General features: G+C 42.4%; 1 protein-coding gene across 1 annotated transcript in view; it reads right to left on the bottom strand.

The window, feature by feature from the left end:
* SGSM1 (small G protein signaling modulator 1) overlaps positions 1-19,140 on the bottom strand; it is a 333,454-nt gene that overhangs the window by 25,421 nt on the left and 288,893 nt on the right. Inside the window, exons 20-22 of the mRNA XM_075320055.1 lie at positions 11,600-11,724; positions 9,957-10,039; positions 8,453-8,562 (exon numbers count right to left, since the gene is read on the bottom strand). Of these exons, the coding sequence (XP_075176170.1) occupies positions 8,453-8,562; positions 9,957-10,039; positions 11,600-11,724 (318 nt within the window). The remainder of the gene's footprint in view (positions 1-8,452; positions 8,563-9,956; positions 10,040-11,599; positions 11,725-19,140) is intronic.

Below are 19,140 nucleotides of genomic sequence, written 5' to 3'. Positions count from 1 at the left end.
GTGAGTTCCAGGAGACTGGGGATGCTCGGGAGAAGTCTTGGAGTCGGTTGCATGAGGAGCGGATGAGAGAGGAGGAGAGAAGGAGATCTTGGGAGGACCGGAGGTTACGTTTTGGAGTGTAGCGAGAGATTAGTTCAGAGATATATGGAGGAGACAGATTATGGATAGCTTTGTAGGTCAGGGTTAGTAGTTTGAATTGGATACGATAGACGATTGGGAGCCAGTGGAGGGTCTTGCAGAGAGGAGAAGCGGGGTGGTATTGAGGAGAGAGGTGGATCATTCGGGCAGCAGAGTTAAGGATGGACTGGAGAGGGGCGAGTGTGTTAGCAGGGAGACCACAGAGGAGGATGTTGCAGTAGTCGATGCGGGAGATTATGAGGGCATGCACTAGCATTTTTGTAGATTGGGGATTGAGGAAAGGGCGGATTCTGGAGATATTTTTGAGTTGAAAACAGCAGGAGGTGGTGAGGGATTGGATGTGCGGTATGAAGGACAGGGCAGAGTCAAAGGTCACTCCGAGGCACCGAACCTTGGGTGCTGGGGAGAGCGTGATGTTATTAATTGTAATGGATAGGTCAGGTGGAGAGTGTAGGGGAGATGGAGGAAAGATGATCAGTTCAGTTTTGGCCACGTTAAGCTTTAGAAAGCGAGAGGAAAAGAAGGAAGATATAGCAGATAGGCACTCTGGGATTCTGGACAGCAGAGATGTGACATCTGGACCAGAGAGGTAGATCTGAGTGTCATCGGCATATAGGTGGTACTGAAAGCCATGGGACTTTATGAGTTGTCCCAGGCCAAATGTATAGATAGAAAAAAGTAAGGGTCCCAGGACAGAGCCTTGAGGGACACCAACAGAGAGAGAACGGGATGAAGAGGTTGTGTGGGAATGGGAGACACTAAAAGTGCGGTTGGAGAGGTATGAAGAGATCCAAGAGAGAGCGAGATCTCTGACACCAAGGGAAGAGAGGATCTGTAGTAGCAGGGAGTGGTCAACAGTGTCAAAGGCTGAGGATAGGTCTAGAAGTAGGAGTACAGAGAAGTGGTTGTTAGCTTTGGCGGTAAGTAAGTCATTTGTGATTTTAGTCAGGGCAGTTTCAGTGGAATGATGTGGACGGAAGCCGGACTGTAGGTTGTCAAAGAGAGAGTTAGAGGAGAGGTGGGAGGAAAGTTCAGCATGGACGTGCTGTTCCAGGAGTTTTGAGGCAAGTGGGAGTAGCGATATGGGTCGATAGCTGGTAGTAGAGGTTGGGTCGAGGGAAGGTTTCTTTAGGATAGGTGTGACTGTTGCATGCTTAAAGGCAGAAGGGAAGGTACCAGTTGTTAGAGATAGGTTGAAGAGATGGGATAAGGCTGGAATAAGGATAGTGGTGAGGTTGGGGAGCAGGTGGGATGGGATGGGGTCAAGTGCGCATGTGGTGAGGTGTGCTTTTGAGAGAAGATGTGCAAGCTCTCCTTCGGTGATGGTGGGGAGGAAGTTTATGGGGGAGGAGCAGTGGTCTGTTATATGAAGGGGTTGTGGTGGTTCAGCAGAAAAGACTTGTCTGGTTTGGTCGATCTTTTCTTTGAAATATGTGGCAAATTCTTCTGCGGAGATGAGGGAGGTTGGAGGGGGCAGCGGTGGGCGAAGGAGGGAGGTAAAAGTGTTAAATAGCTGTTTGGGGTTGTGTGTTAAAGAGGATATGAGGTTTTTGAAGTAATTCTGTTTAGCCGAGGTAAGGGCCAAGCGAAATGTGTGAATTGTATTTTTGAATGTGGTGAAGTCTTCCTGGGAGTGCGTTTTCTTCCAGCGCCGCTCTGCGGCTCTAGACACTTGCCGTAGTTTTTTAGTGAGGCTGTTGTGCCAGGGTTGTCTATTGATTCGTCTTGCTCTGCCGTTCACAAGAGGAGCGACTGAATCAATAGCTGATGTGAGAGTGGCGTTGTAGAAAATGGTGGCACTGTTTGTGTCGTGGAGTGAAGATATGGAGGACAGCGGTAGGATAGAGTCAGAAAGGGTGTGTATGTTGATGTGTGCAAGGTTTCTGCGGGGGTGTGATACGTGCTGGACAGGGGGGGCAGGTGAGGAGGACAGGGCTGAAAAGGTCAGCAGATGGTGGTCAGATAAGGGGAGAGGGGAGGTAGTGAGGTTAGATAGAGAGCAGAGACGGGTGAAGATAAGGTCTAGTGTGTGGCCATCTTTGTGGGTGGCAGAGGCGGACAACTGAGTTAGACCAAAAGATGAGGCGAGGGAGAGGAGTTTGGAGGCTGCTGACTGGCGGGTGTCAGTAGGGATGTTGAAGTCACCCATGATGATAGTGGGAATGTCGGCAGAGAGAAAGTGTAGAAGCCAGGCAGAGAACTGGTCAATAAAGGCAGTGGTTGGGCCCGGGGGTCTGTATATGACGGCCACTTGGAGGTTGGAGGGAGAATAGATGCGGACAGAGTGCACTTCAAAGGAAGGCAGGACAAGGGAGGGTAAAGGTGGGATTGGATTAAAGCTGCAGTTGTTAGAAAGAAGGAGGCCCACTCCTCCACCCTGTCTATTGCCAGGGCGAGGAGTGTGGGTGAAGTGGAGGCCACCGTAGCACAGCGCAGCAGGGGAGGCAGTGTTGGATGGTGTCAGCCATGTTTCGGTGAGGGCCAGAAAGGATAGACTGCTAGAGGTAAAGAGGTCGTGAATGAAGTGCAGTTTATTACAGACGGAACGGGCATTCCAGAGCGCTCCAGAGAGAGGGGGCTGCGGAGTGGCAGAGAGGGGAATGGATTTTATGTTGGAGAGGTTGCGGTAGTTACTACTAGATGGGGAGCGATAGGGGGGTGATAAAGAGGAGTGTCCCATCTGTGGGGGTCCAGGATTGGGAGATATGTCGCCAGCAGTGAGGAGAAGTAGAGAAAGGGAGAGCAGGTGGGAGAAGGAGAGTGGACGGCCTGGTCTGCGCGATACTAGAAGCGATCTGAGGTTTAGGAGCAGGTCAGCAGATGAGAACAGGTGGGGAGGTAAGAGGGAAGGGGAGATGAATATTTGTTTGGAGAGTGCTGGGGTTTGGGGATAGCGAAGGAGAGTGAGGAGGAGTGGAGCAAAAACTGTGAGGGCATAAGTGAACATGGTGCGAATTAGGTTTTCAAGTGGGAATAAGGGGAAGGAACTAAATGCAAGTGAAAGACACACAGTTAAAGAAGTAGAATTCACCTTCTGGTCACTTCTGGGACATTTCTGGTATATTTCTGAGCACTTATGAAGCACTTGTAGAAGTACAAAGACCAAGGTACACAGACCTAATGCCCTAAATATATACCAGTCTCATTACACAAGATGAACAGCAGGTGAGCAAGAGAGAAGGAAGCAGATCAAAGGGTTACAATACTTATGGAAACAAACTCACAGAAGAGAAGACAACACATAACTAATTACACAGCAGAGATAGGTCAGTTTAACATACCAATATCAGAAACAGCTTTAAGTGTGAAGACAGAACAGGAGAGTAGATTAGGATCTGTGCAGGAAATTCAGAGGGTCAATTCAAATGAACAGTGTTCATACCAATATCAGAAACAGCTTTAAGTGTGAAGACAGAACAGGAGAGTAGATTAGGATCTGTGCAGGAAATTCAGAGGGTCAATTCAAATGAACAGTGTTCATACCAATATCAGAAACAGCTTTAAGTGTGAAGACAGAACAGGAGAGTAGATTAGGATCTGTGCAGGAAATTCAGAGGGTCAATTCAAATGAACAGTGTTCATACCAATATCAGAAACAGCTTTAAGTGTGAAGACAGAACAGGAGAGTAGATTAGGATCTGTGCAGGAAATTCAGAGGGTCAATTCAAATGAACAGTGTTCATACCAATATCAGAAACAGCTTTAAGTGTGAAGACAGAACAGGAGAGTAGATTAGGATCTGTGCAGGAAATTCAGAGGGTCAATTCAAATGAACAGTGTTCATACCAATATCAGAAACAGCTTTAAGTGTGAAGACAGAACAGGAGAGTAGATTAGGATCTGTGCAGGAAATTCAGAGGGTCCCATGACGATTCCAACTTTACTACATATTTAAGTGACAGAGTGTGGCCACATAACATGTCCGTACGCTGTGGGCTTCAGGCAGAGAATGACTGAACCACAGCGGTGACGTCGGTTTATTTGCGGTTACAGCTGGAGGTTCCCATGGTACCCCACCTGTGACCAAGTGAGGTCACTGAGTTCACAGACCTGCATCTACTGGCATAAAACCGTGGTTTTTTTGCCACGAGATGCAAAAATGCTGACATTTATACACTATATCTGCAATTTCTGGGAAAAAAAGGAATCAAAACGGTTTTGATGCAATAGTGATGCAATGTTTTGCCAGGACATGCAGATTTGGTGCAGGAAAATGCTGTATAAATTTCAGCACCAAATGTGCATCTCTTGGCAAAAAAAATGCACGAAAACGGTTTTGACGCCGTTTCAGTACAGTTTTCTGCCAGGAGGTGCAAATTTGGTGCTGAAATGTCTGCACGACATTTACTGTCTGTGTTTGCCCTTGACTACTCATGATTCATGAAGAGGTGTACACCTTCATGAATCAGGAGCATCTGGCTCTAGCACATCTCCTCATCAAGAATGTCGTGAACAACACCGGTCTTGATGAATCAGCTCCTTAATCTTTCACAAGGTAAAAGCAAAAAATATTTGTTATTTAGTCATAGGAAACACAGTCAATTACCACAAATCAGTAGATGGTAGACACAACCCAGTAAAGATACAAAAGACAAACCCCTAAAAACAAAAAGGAGAATCCTGTACAAATCAACCTGGTCCAATAAATGTAATTCCAGAAAACTGTATATAAGTATATAAATATTGAAAATTGTGGCTCAATTTTATAGCATCTTCCTCTTATATCAGAGTAGGTCCCGAGTTTTAGCCTCATCTTTAAACCATATTTATTGGATCTTTTAAACCATTTTCAAACAAAGAAAGAAAGATTCAGCTCAGTCAGCTGGGATACTGCGCATGGAATGGCAGGGTTAACATGAAATCCAGAAATAGAGGAAAAAACATTTGGTGCAAACATCTGGTGCAGACATTTCACCACCAAATATGAATCTCCTGGCAGAAAACTGCACCGAAATGGCATCAAAACAGTTTTTGTGCGTTTTCTTTGCCAAGAGATGCAGATTTGGTGGTGAAATTTATACATCATATTCCTGCACGAAATCTGCATCTTCTGGCAAAAAAAATGCATCACTACAGCATCAAAACAGCATCGTGTTTTGATGTGGTTTTTTTGCCAGAAGATGCAGATTTCGTGTAGGAATATGGTATATCAATTTCAGCAACAAATCTGCATCTCTTGGCAAAAAAACACGGTTTTCTGTTAAGAGATGCTAGTCTGTGAACTCAGTTGAACTGAGTTCAATGAGGCCACCGGAGGTAAGTTTACCTGCGGTCACAGGTGAGGTACAGTGGGAACCTCCAGCTGTAACTGCACATGTACTCGGTGACGTCCCCGCTCACAGCTGCGGCTCAGTCAGTCTCTGCCTGAAGTCACAGCATGCAGACATGTTCTGTGCCAGCATGCTGTGACTTCGGTATGTAGCAGAGCCGGAATCGTCGTGGGACCTCCTGTGGATTACATCGGAACCGGTTGTTTGGGTTAATAAATTGGAGAAAAAGGATATTTTTTTTGTACTTTAGTTCAAATAAAGGATTTTTTCGGTGTTTGGGTTTATATCTTTTTACTTACAGCATTAGTAATGGGGGGGACTCATAGATCCCTCCCGCTTTTAATCTAGGGCTGTGATCTGTCATTGACCCCTGATATTACCCAGCTTGCCACTGCACCAGGGCAATCGGGATGAGCCAGGTAAAGTGCCGTGATTGCTCCATCTAAAAGATGCAACAATTCAGGGCCACTTCAGGCTGCCATTGTTAGGCTGGGGGTGGCCCAATAAATATGGTTTTCGCCAACCTGAGAATTTCAGCTCCCAGCTATCGGTTTTATCACGGCTGGATATCAAAATTGAGGGGGACCGCACACAGGTTTTATTATAATGCACCATCTCTAATCCCCCTACCCTTTCTACCAGTATTTTAAAGCACATTATTCAGGTCCCCATAGACTTATATGAGGATCAGTATCCGGCCAGCTATCCAGAATTAATTCAGGTCCCAAACTGGGTTTTTATTTTAAATCTGGCTGGATCTGTCGATTACGGATATCTGCGGGTTTGCCCATCACTGATCATGAGCATTTGATAAGTGGCATACATTTGTGTGTGTGCATTGTCACAAATTTTACTCCAGTCCCTGCTGGACTAAGATTTGTGAGGTAGTGAATGCTGTCGATTTGTCATGAATTTGACAAGTAATGATCGCTACATCCCCTCTCACTTTGCTGGAGGTAGGCAAATATGGTGTGAGAACGCCAAAATTCACATAATTTTAGCACAGCCTCCAGTTGCACCAAAATTATACGGCATTTCAAAGCATTTACACTAAAATGCAGGCAGAAAAGCTTTGATTACCGTAATTTTCGCACTATAAGACACACTTTTTTTCCCCAAAATTTTGGGGGAAAGTGGGGGATGTGTCTTATAGACCGATGGCTGTTGTGCGATGGTGGTGGAGCGGGTGAAGGGGGAGTGCTCATTATCTCATTTCATATGCACTGTATCCCGACACCCATCATCTCTCAGCGCTGAAGCCGGTGCTGACAGGTGGGCCGGATGATGGGCGGGGGATGCGCGAATACTAAACAGCCGGCCTGCGTGATCATCCCTGGCAAGTACAGCCTGGAGTGATCATGTGTGGCTATATTAACTACCCCCGTGCATCATCATCAGCGCGGGGGGCAGTGAATAAGTATACTCACATGTCATCGATCCCTGCAGCATCGCAACATCCTCCTGTCTGTCTGCCCACTGATGTGTGTGGAGAGCGATGCGCACAGCGATGACGTCATCGCTGTGCGCACGGCTCCACAAAGGTCAGCAGCGCTGCTGGCACAGATAGGAAGACGAACGATGCTGCGTGGAGTGAGGAAAGGTGAGTATACAGCGGGAGTCCTCCACTTGTGACCGCAAATCCGGCCGCTGCTGAAGTGAGCCGTGCGAGATCAGCTGTGACTTCAGTCAGGTGATGTGCGGTGAGAGCTGGAGTCACCGCTGATCCCGCGCGGCTCACTTCACTTGTGGCCTGACCCTCTCAGACAGCGGTCATGCTCTATAGCCGCTCTCTGTGATTGTCAGATGTAGCAGAGCTGGATGCGTCGTGGGACCTCGTGTGGATTACTTGGACCTGGAGAGGTGTTTTAAAGATTAATAAAGTGGTGAAAGAGGGGGCTTTTTTTTGTGTTTATTTACTTTTACTTACAGCTTAGTGATGTGGGGTGTCTCATAGATGCCTGCCATCACTAAGCAAGGACTTAGTGGCAGCTATGGCCTGCTGCCATTAACTCCTTATTACCCCGATTGCCACCGCATCAGGGCAATCGGGATGAGCCAAGAAAAGTTGCAGGACTGTCGTATCTAATGGATGCGGCAATTCTGGGCGGCTGCTGGCTGATATTTTTAGGCTTGGGGGGCTCCCAATAACGTGGGTCTCCCAGCCTAAGAATACTAGCCCCCAGCTGTGAGACTTTATCTTGGATGGTTATCAAACTTGGTGGGGACTGCACGTCATTTTTGTTTAATTATTTATTTAATTTACTGTACGATATTGCCGGCAACCAATCACAGCCACCGGTGAGCAGGGAAGGAGTGAATATGTTATGAGCCTAATGTGCAAACAGCAAAAATGAAATCTCATAGATTTTGCTGGGGAAGGAAATTCATGTAGTTTTGAGACCAAAACTGCACCCAAAAAAAGTGCAAAAATGAAGCAAAAAACGCAATGTGCGCACATAGCCTAAACGTTTATGTTTTTATGTGATGGGGGACATATATACAAGGATTGGGATAATACACAAGGCAGGAGGATCATTAACAGGATGGGGTACCTTAGTAGAGATTTTGGGGACATTACTCCCATAGCAGTGTCAGCAGCAGATCCTCGCCCCATAACAGTGTGTCATGACCACATTTTTTGCTTAAAATTTTATTTTTCTATTTTCCTCCTCTAAAACCAGGGTGCGTCTTAGGGTCCGGTGCGTCTTATAGTCCGAAAAATACAGTAATCAGGCTGTTAGTCTTTTAGAGGTAAGAACAAATGCATTCTGCACACAACACTCTGGGACCCCACTGTAGTCTGTGGGAAAATCAGCCAAAAAGTGTTCAATTTTTGAGCAACAACACTACAAGGGTAATTAGGTAATACACGGCAGCCTTTCAAATCAGTGGGTTATTCGAATAATGCAAGGAAGTACAGGTCTTCCACACTATAAAACTTCAAATGCAGAAAATACATTGACCTTTTTATACATAAATAAGCCACTTGAATAGTCATATGATTTTCTGTTCCTATGAGATTTCAAATAATAGCTTCAGTTTACCTGTATAAGAGACCTCATGTTGGCAAAGTGTGTGTCCATAGCACCTCCATGGGGAAAGTTCTGGTTCATCCTTTTCATGAGCTCTGTAAAGCAGCTGAATGCCAAAGCCTCTGCGGGATAGATATTATTAGATCCCATTATTATCCAAAATCTATTACAATATAAAAAAAAAACATTTTTTTTTTTACAAGTTAACGCGTACACAGAGCAACCACAGAGATAAATTGGTAACAACAGTTTTAAAGGCATCCCAAAACTAGAATTTGAATTATCTTCACAAATATAATGCTAATCAACAAAAGAAGTTGAGTCATATCATGAAACACCCCCCCACCCAAAAAAAAAACATTCTTAGGCCCTGTTAACAAGGTCTAACATGCGGATACCTGAACAAAATCAGAAAAGATGCACAAGAATTCTTTTCAACCTTAAAACGTAATTTATTAAATCATATTTAAAAATTACTCCATAAAATAGCAGAGCCTCCACAAAGGGTCGCACCTCAAACCACCCAGCAGATTATCTATTCCAATAGAAAATTTATAAAGTAGATCCATTTTGCTAAGAATAATGTGATTAGTAACATAAGTTTATAAATATAAATACAACAATTAATAATAATGAATTACAGTATTCAGCAATAAGAACAGAAATACAATATAATATAATTCACCTTTTAATAGTATGATATAGAGATAACAGGCCTGGAGATCTACACTGCGCTATGCTATTGATATTAAATACTACGGGGGTACATAATAGTTTAATAAGGCTACTTTCACACATCCGGTTTGAGCACTGCGGCTCAATCCGGCTGTGAAAACTATGCAACGGATGCGGCGAAAACACCGCATCCTTTGCATACGTTTTTACATGCGGCCCGTCCGTTTTTTTCCGGTTGCGGCATGCTACTGAGCATGCGCAGTGGAAAAACCGCATGCGGCGAGCGGATGCGGTTTTTTACGCATCGCGCCGCATCCGGCCTCCATAGGTATGCATTGAAAAATGTGCCGCAGCGGCCGGATGCGGCGCGATGCGGTGTTTTTTGCCGGAGCAAAAAACGTTGCAGGGAACGTTCGATCCGGCCGCAGTATCGGCTAAATCTGCCGCATGCGTCAAAAACCGGACCGAACGCAAGCCCATGCGGCACAATACGGCACTAATGTAAGTCTATGCAAAAAAACCCGCAACCGGCGTTACAAAAGCCGGTTGCGGTTTTTCTGCAGAACGCCGTATTGTGCTGCAGAGCAAAAATCCGGATGTGTGAAAGTAGCCTAACACATCTGTTGTACAGTATATGTTGTGTCACTAAGATGTAGTCACTCAAGAAATATAGATGTCCAAAAGTAATTGAACAGGTATATGGTATGTACTCCTTATGTGATTGTTATCTATAATGATACTTAAAATAGTTTTTATGCAAACTTATAGTATAGTAAATGTGCAAAAAAAATTAACAAAAGCCATCACAACTAACAATAGGACATTGTAAAAAATATCATACCATCATCCAGTATTACCAAAAGAGGAGCCAGCAAATCGCACATCCCTTGTACATAGCCAATCTCAATGTGCTGCCACACGTAGCTGGGAAAAAAATATTATATACTTTATATATACATACATACATACATACATATATACATACACACATTATAATTAAGTAAATAATAATAAAAAAATAATAATATACATACATACAAACACATGTGTTTTTAACATTAGCATCAGTTAATAACCTGTTTGGAATGGTGACCACGTTGTAAAACCTTTGTTCACAGTATTAGTCAAAAGTTTCCCCAAATTATTTTGCAATAGTTGTAATAACACCTTAAAGGGAATCTGTCAGCAGGTTTTTGCTGCCTAGTCTGAGAGCAGCTTAATGTAGGGGGCAGGGACCGTGATTCCAGCAACATGTCACTTACTGAGATGCGTAATATAGTTTTCATTAAATAATTGTTATCAGCAGGAGATTATCATTACAGGTCTAGTAAACCTACTGCCAGGTAGTCAAGCATATTAATTAGCTTTGTATAACCCCATCACCACCACTGATTGAAATCTTTCTCTTTACACTGGGCAAAAAGCTGCTAATTAGTGATGGAGGTGGAGTTATACAGAGGTCAGCATTCAGAAAACGGGTAATTCTGCAGCAGGTAATACAGTCATTTCATCAAAATGACAGCAAGCAGCTCAATATGTGACATTGCTGGAATCAGGGTCTCTGTCTCTACATTATGCTGCTCTCAGATGAGGTAGCAAAAACCTGGTGACAGACTCCCTACAACCATATAATTTAATTAAGGAGCCTTACATGGAATTAGCACATTTAGAAAGTGGATTTCTAAATGAAGAGTCACTGTACTTTTTAAAAGGGCCAATTGAATCAAACATTCAACTATGGTTGACTTCTTCCCCATTTTGTGCTGTCAATTATAGGTTATTTTTGTATGTAATGTGCCACCAAATTGTTTTACACTTCACATAGCACAAGTAGGGCTAGGTTTTGTGCTATTTTGATCCCATCTGGAAGATCCAGTTTTCACCCAAATATACTTTGTCATCGAGCAAATAGCATTTGGATCATTTAGATCAGTGTCAAATTCCCAAATGGCGTCCGTTTACACTTTCACTATTCAGGACACCAATTGGTTGAAATAAGTTCTGCTGACCTCAATACGCAATGCAATCTTCCTTTTCTCTTTTCAAAGTACGAGTTTTGCTTGTATATATTGGCTGCCATTTGTTCTTTTTAAGAATGAATAAATGTATGTTGTGCCTGGTTTAAGAAGTCCATAGGAATGGTCAAGATTACGGCTACACTGAACTGCCCATAAAGGGGTAAAAAGTGAAAAAGGATGGCATGATGTCATAACCCTGTCCCTAGTGCACTATTGGTCTACTGGGATAAATATATTTGTGCAGTATATCACCACAATAAAAAAAAAATGGGTCGCTAGGTATTCTGGGGCCCATAGGCTTCTGCCTAATCAGCCTTTTGCATAATACGATTCTGAGCACAAGGTGAAGTAATACTAGCGTACTGGCAGGTAGGAGACCATAAATCCATGCCTCTACTTCCTGGGAAACAAGAAGATAGAAATCTATAATGACCACTTGAACCTTTCCATGATGTAATGGCTTTACCTGCACATGACGTTCCGAAGCTTCTCCAAGTTGTTGGGTGTGAAATACCAATAGTTACGATCACACCTCTGGACATCCTTCTCAATACGGTGCAAATTGATAGTGTACATATCCAGTACGTCTTGCTATTTAGTTTTGGAAACAATAAAGAATAATTTCAGCAAAAAAAAAAAAAAAATATATATATATATTAATACAATGAATCTTGTCACTCCTAGAATAGTGATGTGCCACTAAAAGGCTTTGCTCATATGTGCTGATAGAGGTACAATGAAGCATTTACTCTACCAACATTAATGCGTTTTGTTTTTTCAATGAAAACTTAAATAAAGCTTAAATATTTCCCAATTTCAATGAATGCAAAAAAATAACCATTAAAAATACATAAAACATACAACCTGCAGATATGGGGTTAATCTGTAAGTTAATAGCACTCTAAAGTTGCTTGGCTGACATGCTGAAAGCCTGGCTACCGAGAGGAAATTAATTTTATTTCTCCTGGCAGCCTCCGGCTTTCAGTCAGCACTCAGTACTTAAGATAAAACAATGCACTCTTCAGGGTATACTTTAAACAAAGTTTATTTTCAAAAGAATTTTGTTGTGAACATGTGACTTTTCGGCCACGTAGTGGCCTTCATCAAACAACTCACAAAATTGTAAGTACTGGAACAAATATGCACCCAGTAAAAGGAGCCAGCGACAGCATGGAGCAGCAGTGTCAAGCAGCGGTATCCACCGCTATGCAGTGTCTAACACTGCATAGCGGTGGATACCGCTGCTAGACACTGCTGCTCCATGCTGTCGCTGGCTCCTGTTACTGGGTGTATCTCTGGTTTTGACACAATCTTACATTTTTTTATATTACCATTTTCTTACTGACCTTGGTCTTTTTGCATAAGACTATGCTCTATACTGTGCGAATATACATTGCTGCATACAGTTAGGTCCAGAAATATTTGGACAGTGACACAATTTTCGCGAGTTGGGCTCTGCATGCCACCACATTGGATTTGAAATGAAACCTCTACATCAGAATTCAAGTGCAGATTGTAACGTTTAATTTGAAGGTTTGAACAAAAATATCTGATAGAAATTGTAGGAATTGTACACATTTCTTTACAAACACTCCACATTTTAGGAGGTCAAAAGTAATTGGACAAATAAACCAAACCCAAACAAAATATTTTTATTTTCAATATTTTGTTGCGAATCCTTTGGAGGCAATCACTGCCTTAAGTCTGGAACCCATGGACATCACCAAACGCTGGGTTTCCTCCTTCTTAATGCTTTGCCAGGCCTTTACAGCTGCAGCCTTCAGGTCTTGCTTGTTTGTGGGTCTTTCCGTCTTAAGTCTGGATTTGAGCAAGTGAAATGCATGCTCAATTGGGTTAAGATTTGGTGATTGACTTGGCCATTGCAGAATGTTCCACTTTTTTGCACTCATGAACTCCTGGGTAGCTTTGGCTGTATGCTTGGGGTTATTGTCCATCTGTACTATGAAGCGCCGTCCGATCAACTTTGCGGCATTTGGCTGAATCTGGGCTGAAAGTATATCCCGGTACACTTCAGAATGCATCCGGCTACTCTTGTCTGCTGTTATGTCATCAATAAACACAAGTGACCCAGTAACATTGAAAGCCATGCATGCCCATGCCATCACGTTGCCTCCACCATGTTTTACAGAGGATGTGGTGTGCCTTGGATCATGTGCCGTTCCCTTTCTTCTCCAAACTTTTTTCTTCCCATCATTCTGGAACAGGTTGATCTTTGTCTCATCTGTCCATAGAATACTTTTCCAGAACTGAGCTGGCTTCATGAGGTGTTTTTCAGCAAATTTAACTCTGGCCTGTCTATTTTTGGAATTGATGAATGGTTTGCATCTAGATGTGAATCCTTTGTATTTACTTTCATGGAGTCTTCTCTTTACTGTTGACTTAGAGACAGATACACCTACTTCACTGAGAGTGTTCTGGACTTCAGTAGTGTTGTGAACGGGTTCTTCTTCACCAAAGAAAGTATGCGGCGATCATCCACCACTGTTGTCATCCGTGGACGCCCAGGCCTTTTTGAGTTCCCAAGCTCACCAGTCAATTCCTTTTTTCTCAGAATGTACCCGACTGTTGATTTTGCTACTCCAAGCATGTCTGCTATCTCTCTGATGGATTTTTTCTTTTTTTTCAGCCTCAGGATGTTCTGCTTCACCTCAATTGAGAGTTTCTTAGACCGCATGTTGTCTGGTCACAGCAACAGCTTCCAAATGCAAAACCACACACCTGTAATCAACCCCAGACCTTTTAACTACTTAATTGATTACAGGTTAACAAGGGAGACGCCTTCAGAGGTAATTGCAGCCCTTAGAGTCCCTTGTCCAATTACTTTTGGTCCCTTGAAAAAGAGGAGGCTATGCATTACAGAGCTATGATTCCTAAACCCTTTCTCCGATTTGGATGTGAAAACTCTCATATTGCAGCTGGGAGTGTGCACTTTCAGCCCATATTATATATATAATTGTATTTCTGAACATGTTTTTGTAATCAGCTAAAATAACAAAACTTGTGTCACTGTCCAAATATTTCTGGACCTAACTGTATATTTGTTCCAGTACGTACAATTTTGTGAGTTGTTTGATGAAGGCCACGTAGTGGCCGAAACGTCACATGTTCACAACAAAATTCTTTTGAAAATAAACTTTGTTTAAAGTATACCCTGAAGAGTGCCTTGTTTTATCTTGGATATCTACGGTTTGGAAACTGACAAGTGTACCTCCATTTCTAGCTCAGTGGCTGTGCCTTATCCTGTTACAAGCACTCAGTACTCACTGAGAAGGGACTGTAACCATGCCCCGCAACTGACTGACAGTCGGGTATGCAATGCAAACTGTCAATACAGAGCAGACTGTCAGTTCTGGGGTATGATTACAGTCACCATTCACTGTATACTGAGCCGTGACATCTGCTCTTCTATGACTGAAAGCCAGAGGCTGCTGAGAATAATAAAGTTAATATCAGCTTTAGAACGCTATTAGCCTGCAGATTAACCTCTTATCTGCAGGTTAAAAAGATCCCGCCAGCACGATTTTGTAATGGTAAGTAAAGACATGGCTGTAGTGGCGCTGTATTACAGATTAAATTGATTCCTTTGGTTAAAAAATCCACTTTGTTGTTCTTTAATCACCATTTGAAGTTTTCTGCTAAATAGATTTTGGTACACAAGAGCTAGACTCTAAACTGGTTCTTCTCCTCCCTGTCTTTGATTCCTTTCCAGTCTGTGATTGACCTGCCTCCTCTATTTGAAATCTCAGCAGTGATCTGACATTTACAGACCGGAGGCATGCAGAGGGGTTGTGGACTCTCACAGAAAGACGTGGGGGAATGACCCAGTGTACACTCTTGCAGCTGTGCATCCAAATCTAATTAGCAGAAATCTTCATATTGTGATTAAAGAACCAGAAAGCAGATTTCTTTAAAGGTATCAGATTAATCAGTATTACAGCGCCATTACAGCCATCTTTCCGATACATTATAAAATTGTGCTGTCACGGTCTCTTTAATAGCGTTTTTGTACAAGCTAAGTTTCCCGTAAAGCATTTGTCTAAAACATAAGGAAAATTCACTTCACAGAAGCATTCTGAGTTTTATTTAAGGATCTGAAAACTGCAAATGTAAGTCTACATTTTACACTACTGGAAAGGTTATGATCCCCTTTGCAAACATTTTTTTTTGTTTTTCGCTCAGTGCAAAATAAAAACATTGTCCTATGAAAATGTCTGCACTTTCTGGTATTGATTGGTACATCAATCTTACAAACTTCTGACTATCTTATTTAAAGTATGGAATGTATTTTTGTCTTTAGTTTGCTACATGGTTTAATCTACTGTTATTACATTTTACTACATGAGTCAGTGTAGTAAAATGCTGGGTCTGCCTTTTGCAAGTGTACCAAGAGTGCAATTAACCCTGAAATGTTATATTCATTAGGTTAAAATATCATCTAAACTTATTTAATTACAAAGTTGCACTTAAGGGCTTATTTAGAGATTGGCTGCTTCTACCATAGTTATTATTGCTGCTTGATCTTATAACCACTACGTTTCACCAGCAATAAAAAGGGACAGTAAAAGTTATTGGGGCACAAGCAATTACGACACTCATGTGAAACAAAAAAGTCTGATAGCTATTTAAGCACTGTTTGTATAGATCAGCATAAGTTGACATGAATCAGGACCAATGTTACCACTGATATAGTGCCTAAACCAGAATTTAACCCAAAGCCTATCTTCACCTTCCTGACCAGGCCAACTTTATCAAGTTATAACTCTGGAATGCTTAAACATATCCCAGTGATTCTAAGACTGTTTTTTCGCGACACCTTGAGCTTTAATACAGTAGAAAATTTAAGTCGATATTATTTGTGTTTTTTGCGTTCCAGAACAGCAGAGACTGCACTCAAGTGACACCTTTTTAGAGGTTACACCACGCTGGAAATTTATCTACAGGTTACAGGTGTGGTGACTATTTTGACTTCATAAATATTTTACAGAAACAAGTAGGCAGTGGATATTGCAAACTGAAAATTGCAAAAATGCCAATGTAGTGCCCAATATAATGGAGTGGTGCTTTAAATGTTAGTCCCCTGCTCGATGTCTTATACTCATCTTCTAGAATCTTCCATCTTTTTCCAGCAATTTGTTACATGCCGGCAGCTTCAGTGTTTCACGGAGTACCAGAGGTGACAACTCAATGCATCTCTGTGAGAGTCTCATTCTGGCCTCGTTCTGACTCTCATAGAGATGCATTGGGAGCTTGTGATGTAACGTCCGACTTCCGGGCAGTCAGAAGTTACCTCACAAGATGGCGGTGTTGGAAGCCAAAAGGGGGGTTAATGACAGGGGCCAGGGGGACTTGCATTTCAAGGGAACCTGTCAGCAGAAATGTCGCACTAAACCTAAAAGATTCCCTCTCTGCAGCTTCTGTGCTGCATTCTAGAAAGGTTCCTGTTGTTAACTGCCCTAACTAAAGTCACCAATGACCTACTAACTGCCAAAGCCAAGTAACATTACTCTGCCCTCCTCCCCCTGGACCTATCCTCTGCATTCAACACATTGGACCATTCCCTCCTTCTACAGATTCTCTCATCTCTGGGTTTCACAGACTTGGTCCTATCTTGGATTACTTCATACCTAATAGACCGGATATTCAGCGTCACCACTGAACACCACCTTCTCATCTCATCCTTTATCTGTCTGAATCCCCCAAAGTTCAGTTCTAGGAACTCTGCAGCTAAACTCTTCTCCATCTACACCTTTGGCCTGGGACAACTCAGAGTCCCACTGCTTTCAGTATCATCTCTATGCTAATGACACACATATCTACCTCTATGAAGACGATATCACCTCCTTACTAACCAGAATCCCACAATGCCTGTTCTCCATTTCATCTTTTTTCTCTATTATATTTCTAAAGCTTTACATGGGCAAAACAGAATTCATCATCTTTTCCCAATCTCAGTCAACCCCCCCCCCCCAACAGAACTATCTATCAAAGTCAAATTATGCTATCTCCAGTCCTGCAAACTGGCTACCTTGGGGTAACCCTTGACTCTGCTCGCTGCTTCAAACCACATATCCAAGCCCTTTCTACCATCTGCCAATATCAAACATATTTTGGGGATCCATAAATTCCTTAACTAGGAAAATACACTAGTGTATACCCTCTATCTCCCAGCCTTGAATACTAAAACCTCCTGTTCTGTAGCCTCCCTTCTAACACTCTCACACCCCTCCAATCTATTCAAAACACTGCTGCCCGACTAATCCAACTGTCCCCACTCTATTCCCCATCCAGTCCTCTCTACCAAACCCCTTACTGCTTCCCCATTGCCCAGAGACTCCAGTTCAAAACCCTAACTATGATATACAAGGCAATCCGCAACCTGTTTCCTCCATAATCTATCATCTAGTCTCAGTACTTAACTGCATGTAGCCCCCAATCCTCGCAAAAACGACTTCTCTACTTCCATTTTATCTCCTCTTCCCCCAATCGCATACAACATTTCTACCTTGCATCCCCCATACTCTGGAACTCCCTTCCCCAATATATCAGACTCTCACCTAGTGTGGAAACCTTCAAAGGAATCTGAAGACCTATCTCTTCTGACAAACCTACAATCTGCAGTGACCCTCGCTCCACTATACCACTGCAAGACCAGATCTACTCTCATCTACAGTATTTTTTTCATCCCTTGTAGACTGTGAGCCCTCGCAAGCAGGTTCCTCTCTCCTCCTGTACCTGTCTGTATCTTGTATTGTTCGTGAGTATTGCACTTGTTTTTATTATGCATACCCCTTTTAACATGTAAAGCACCATGGAATAAATGGAGCTAAAATATTAAATAAATAATTAATAATAATATGTGCACTTTGTTTATTTTTAATTTTACAAAAATGTTTATTTATTGGCATATTTTAGCAACTTTTTTTGTTTTTAATTTTGTATTCTTTTTTATGCTTTTACATTTTTTTAAAACTTTTTTACATGGTTCCACTAACAATTATTTGACCGATTACTGGTCAAATGCAGTGGAATACAAATGCATTGTAATGCATTAGATCTGTCAGTTTCACACTGGCAGAATGTATGTTAAACCCTGTTTATGGCTGTCCAGCATACTTGGCAGACCTGGAGGTCATTATTTAACCTCCGGCTTCCAGGTCTACAATTGACTCCCTGTGATCACATCGCTGGGGTGCATAATTGATGAGAGAGGGAATACCATCCCTCTTAAAACATTTTAAATTCTGCCCTCTCTATTGATTATGGCATTTTAAGAGATAAACAATCAGGGGAAGTGCTGGTAAAGCAAGAACGCGGCTCAGTACATCCATTTGAGGGAACTACCTGCAAAACAGGATGTACTGGTAGGACCAATATCGGGAAAGGGGTTAAACTGACTTTCCAGAAATAGGCATATATCAATTTGTGAATCAAAATTCTTTTGCAGTTTACAAAGAAATACTAATTGCAAATACATAATTTTAACAGCGAGTTCACAATGTGCAGGCCCTATTTAAAATTATCTTCTGGCCACAAAACCCTACAGCAAACAATTTTCTAAAATTTAATGAGACAGTCGTGGTGTCATGGCAATGTCAAAGAATAAAGCATATACAATCTTCATAAATCTAGTTGTCTTCTTCAGGGCTGGCCTATAACAAATCTCTATGTTTCATTGTGTCTAATCACCATAATTCTTGTGTCACGTCTGAGGAAGAGGTTCTGTGGAGCAAACAGGCTATGTTAAGTTCCCACATCTGACATACATAGTGCAATTATGAACCCTGATGCTGGGAATGGCCGCTGGTCTCCTGACTCAAACTCAGAAGCCTTACAAGCATATATGAGGCTCTTGAGTTTGGGTCAGGGTACAGTACACATGAATAGCTCCAACATTGTGGCCCATACTAGGACATTTAAGGTCAGGCTTCTGAAATCAGTCTGATGCACACTGCGTTTTTTTGCGGCGTTTTTCCCGCTTTGGGTGCA

This window comes from Anomaloglossus baeobatrachus, chromosome 1, assembly GCF_048569485.1.
Source record: "Anomaloglossus baeobatrachus isolate aAnoBae1 chromosome 1, aAnoBae1.hap1, whole genome shotgun sequence".
NCBI lineage: Eukaryota > Metazoa > Chordata > Amphibia > Anura > Aromobatidae > Anomaloglossus > Anomaloglossus baeobatrachus.
Note: the sequence above shows the minus strand (reverse complement) of the source record. Positions and strands in the feature narration are given on the sequence as shown.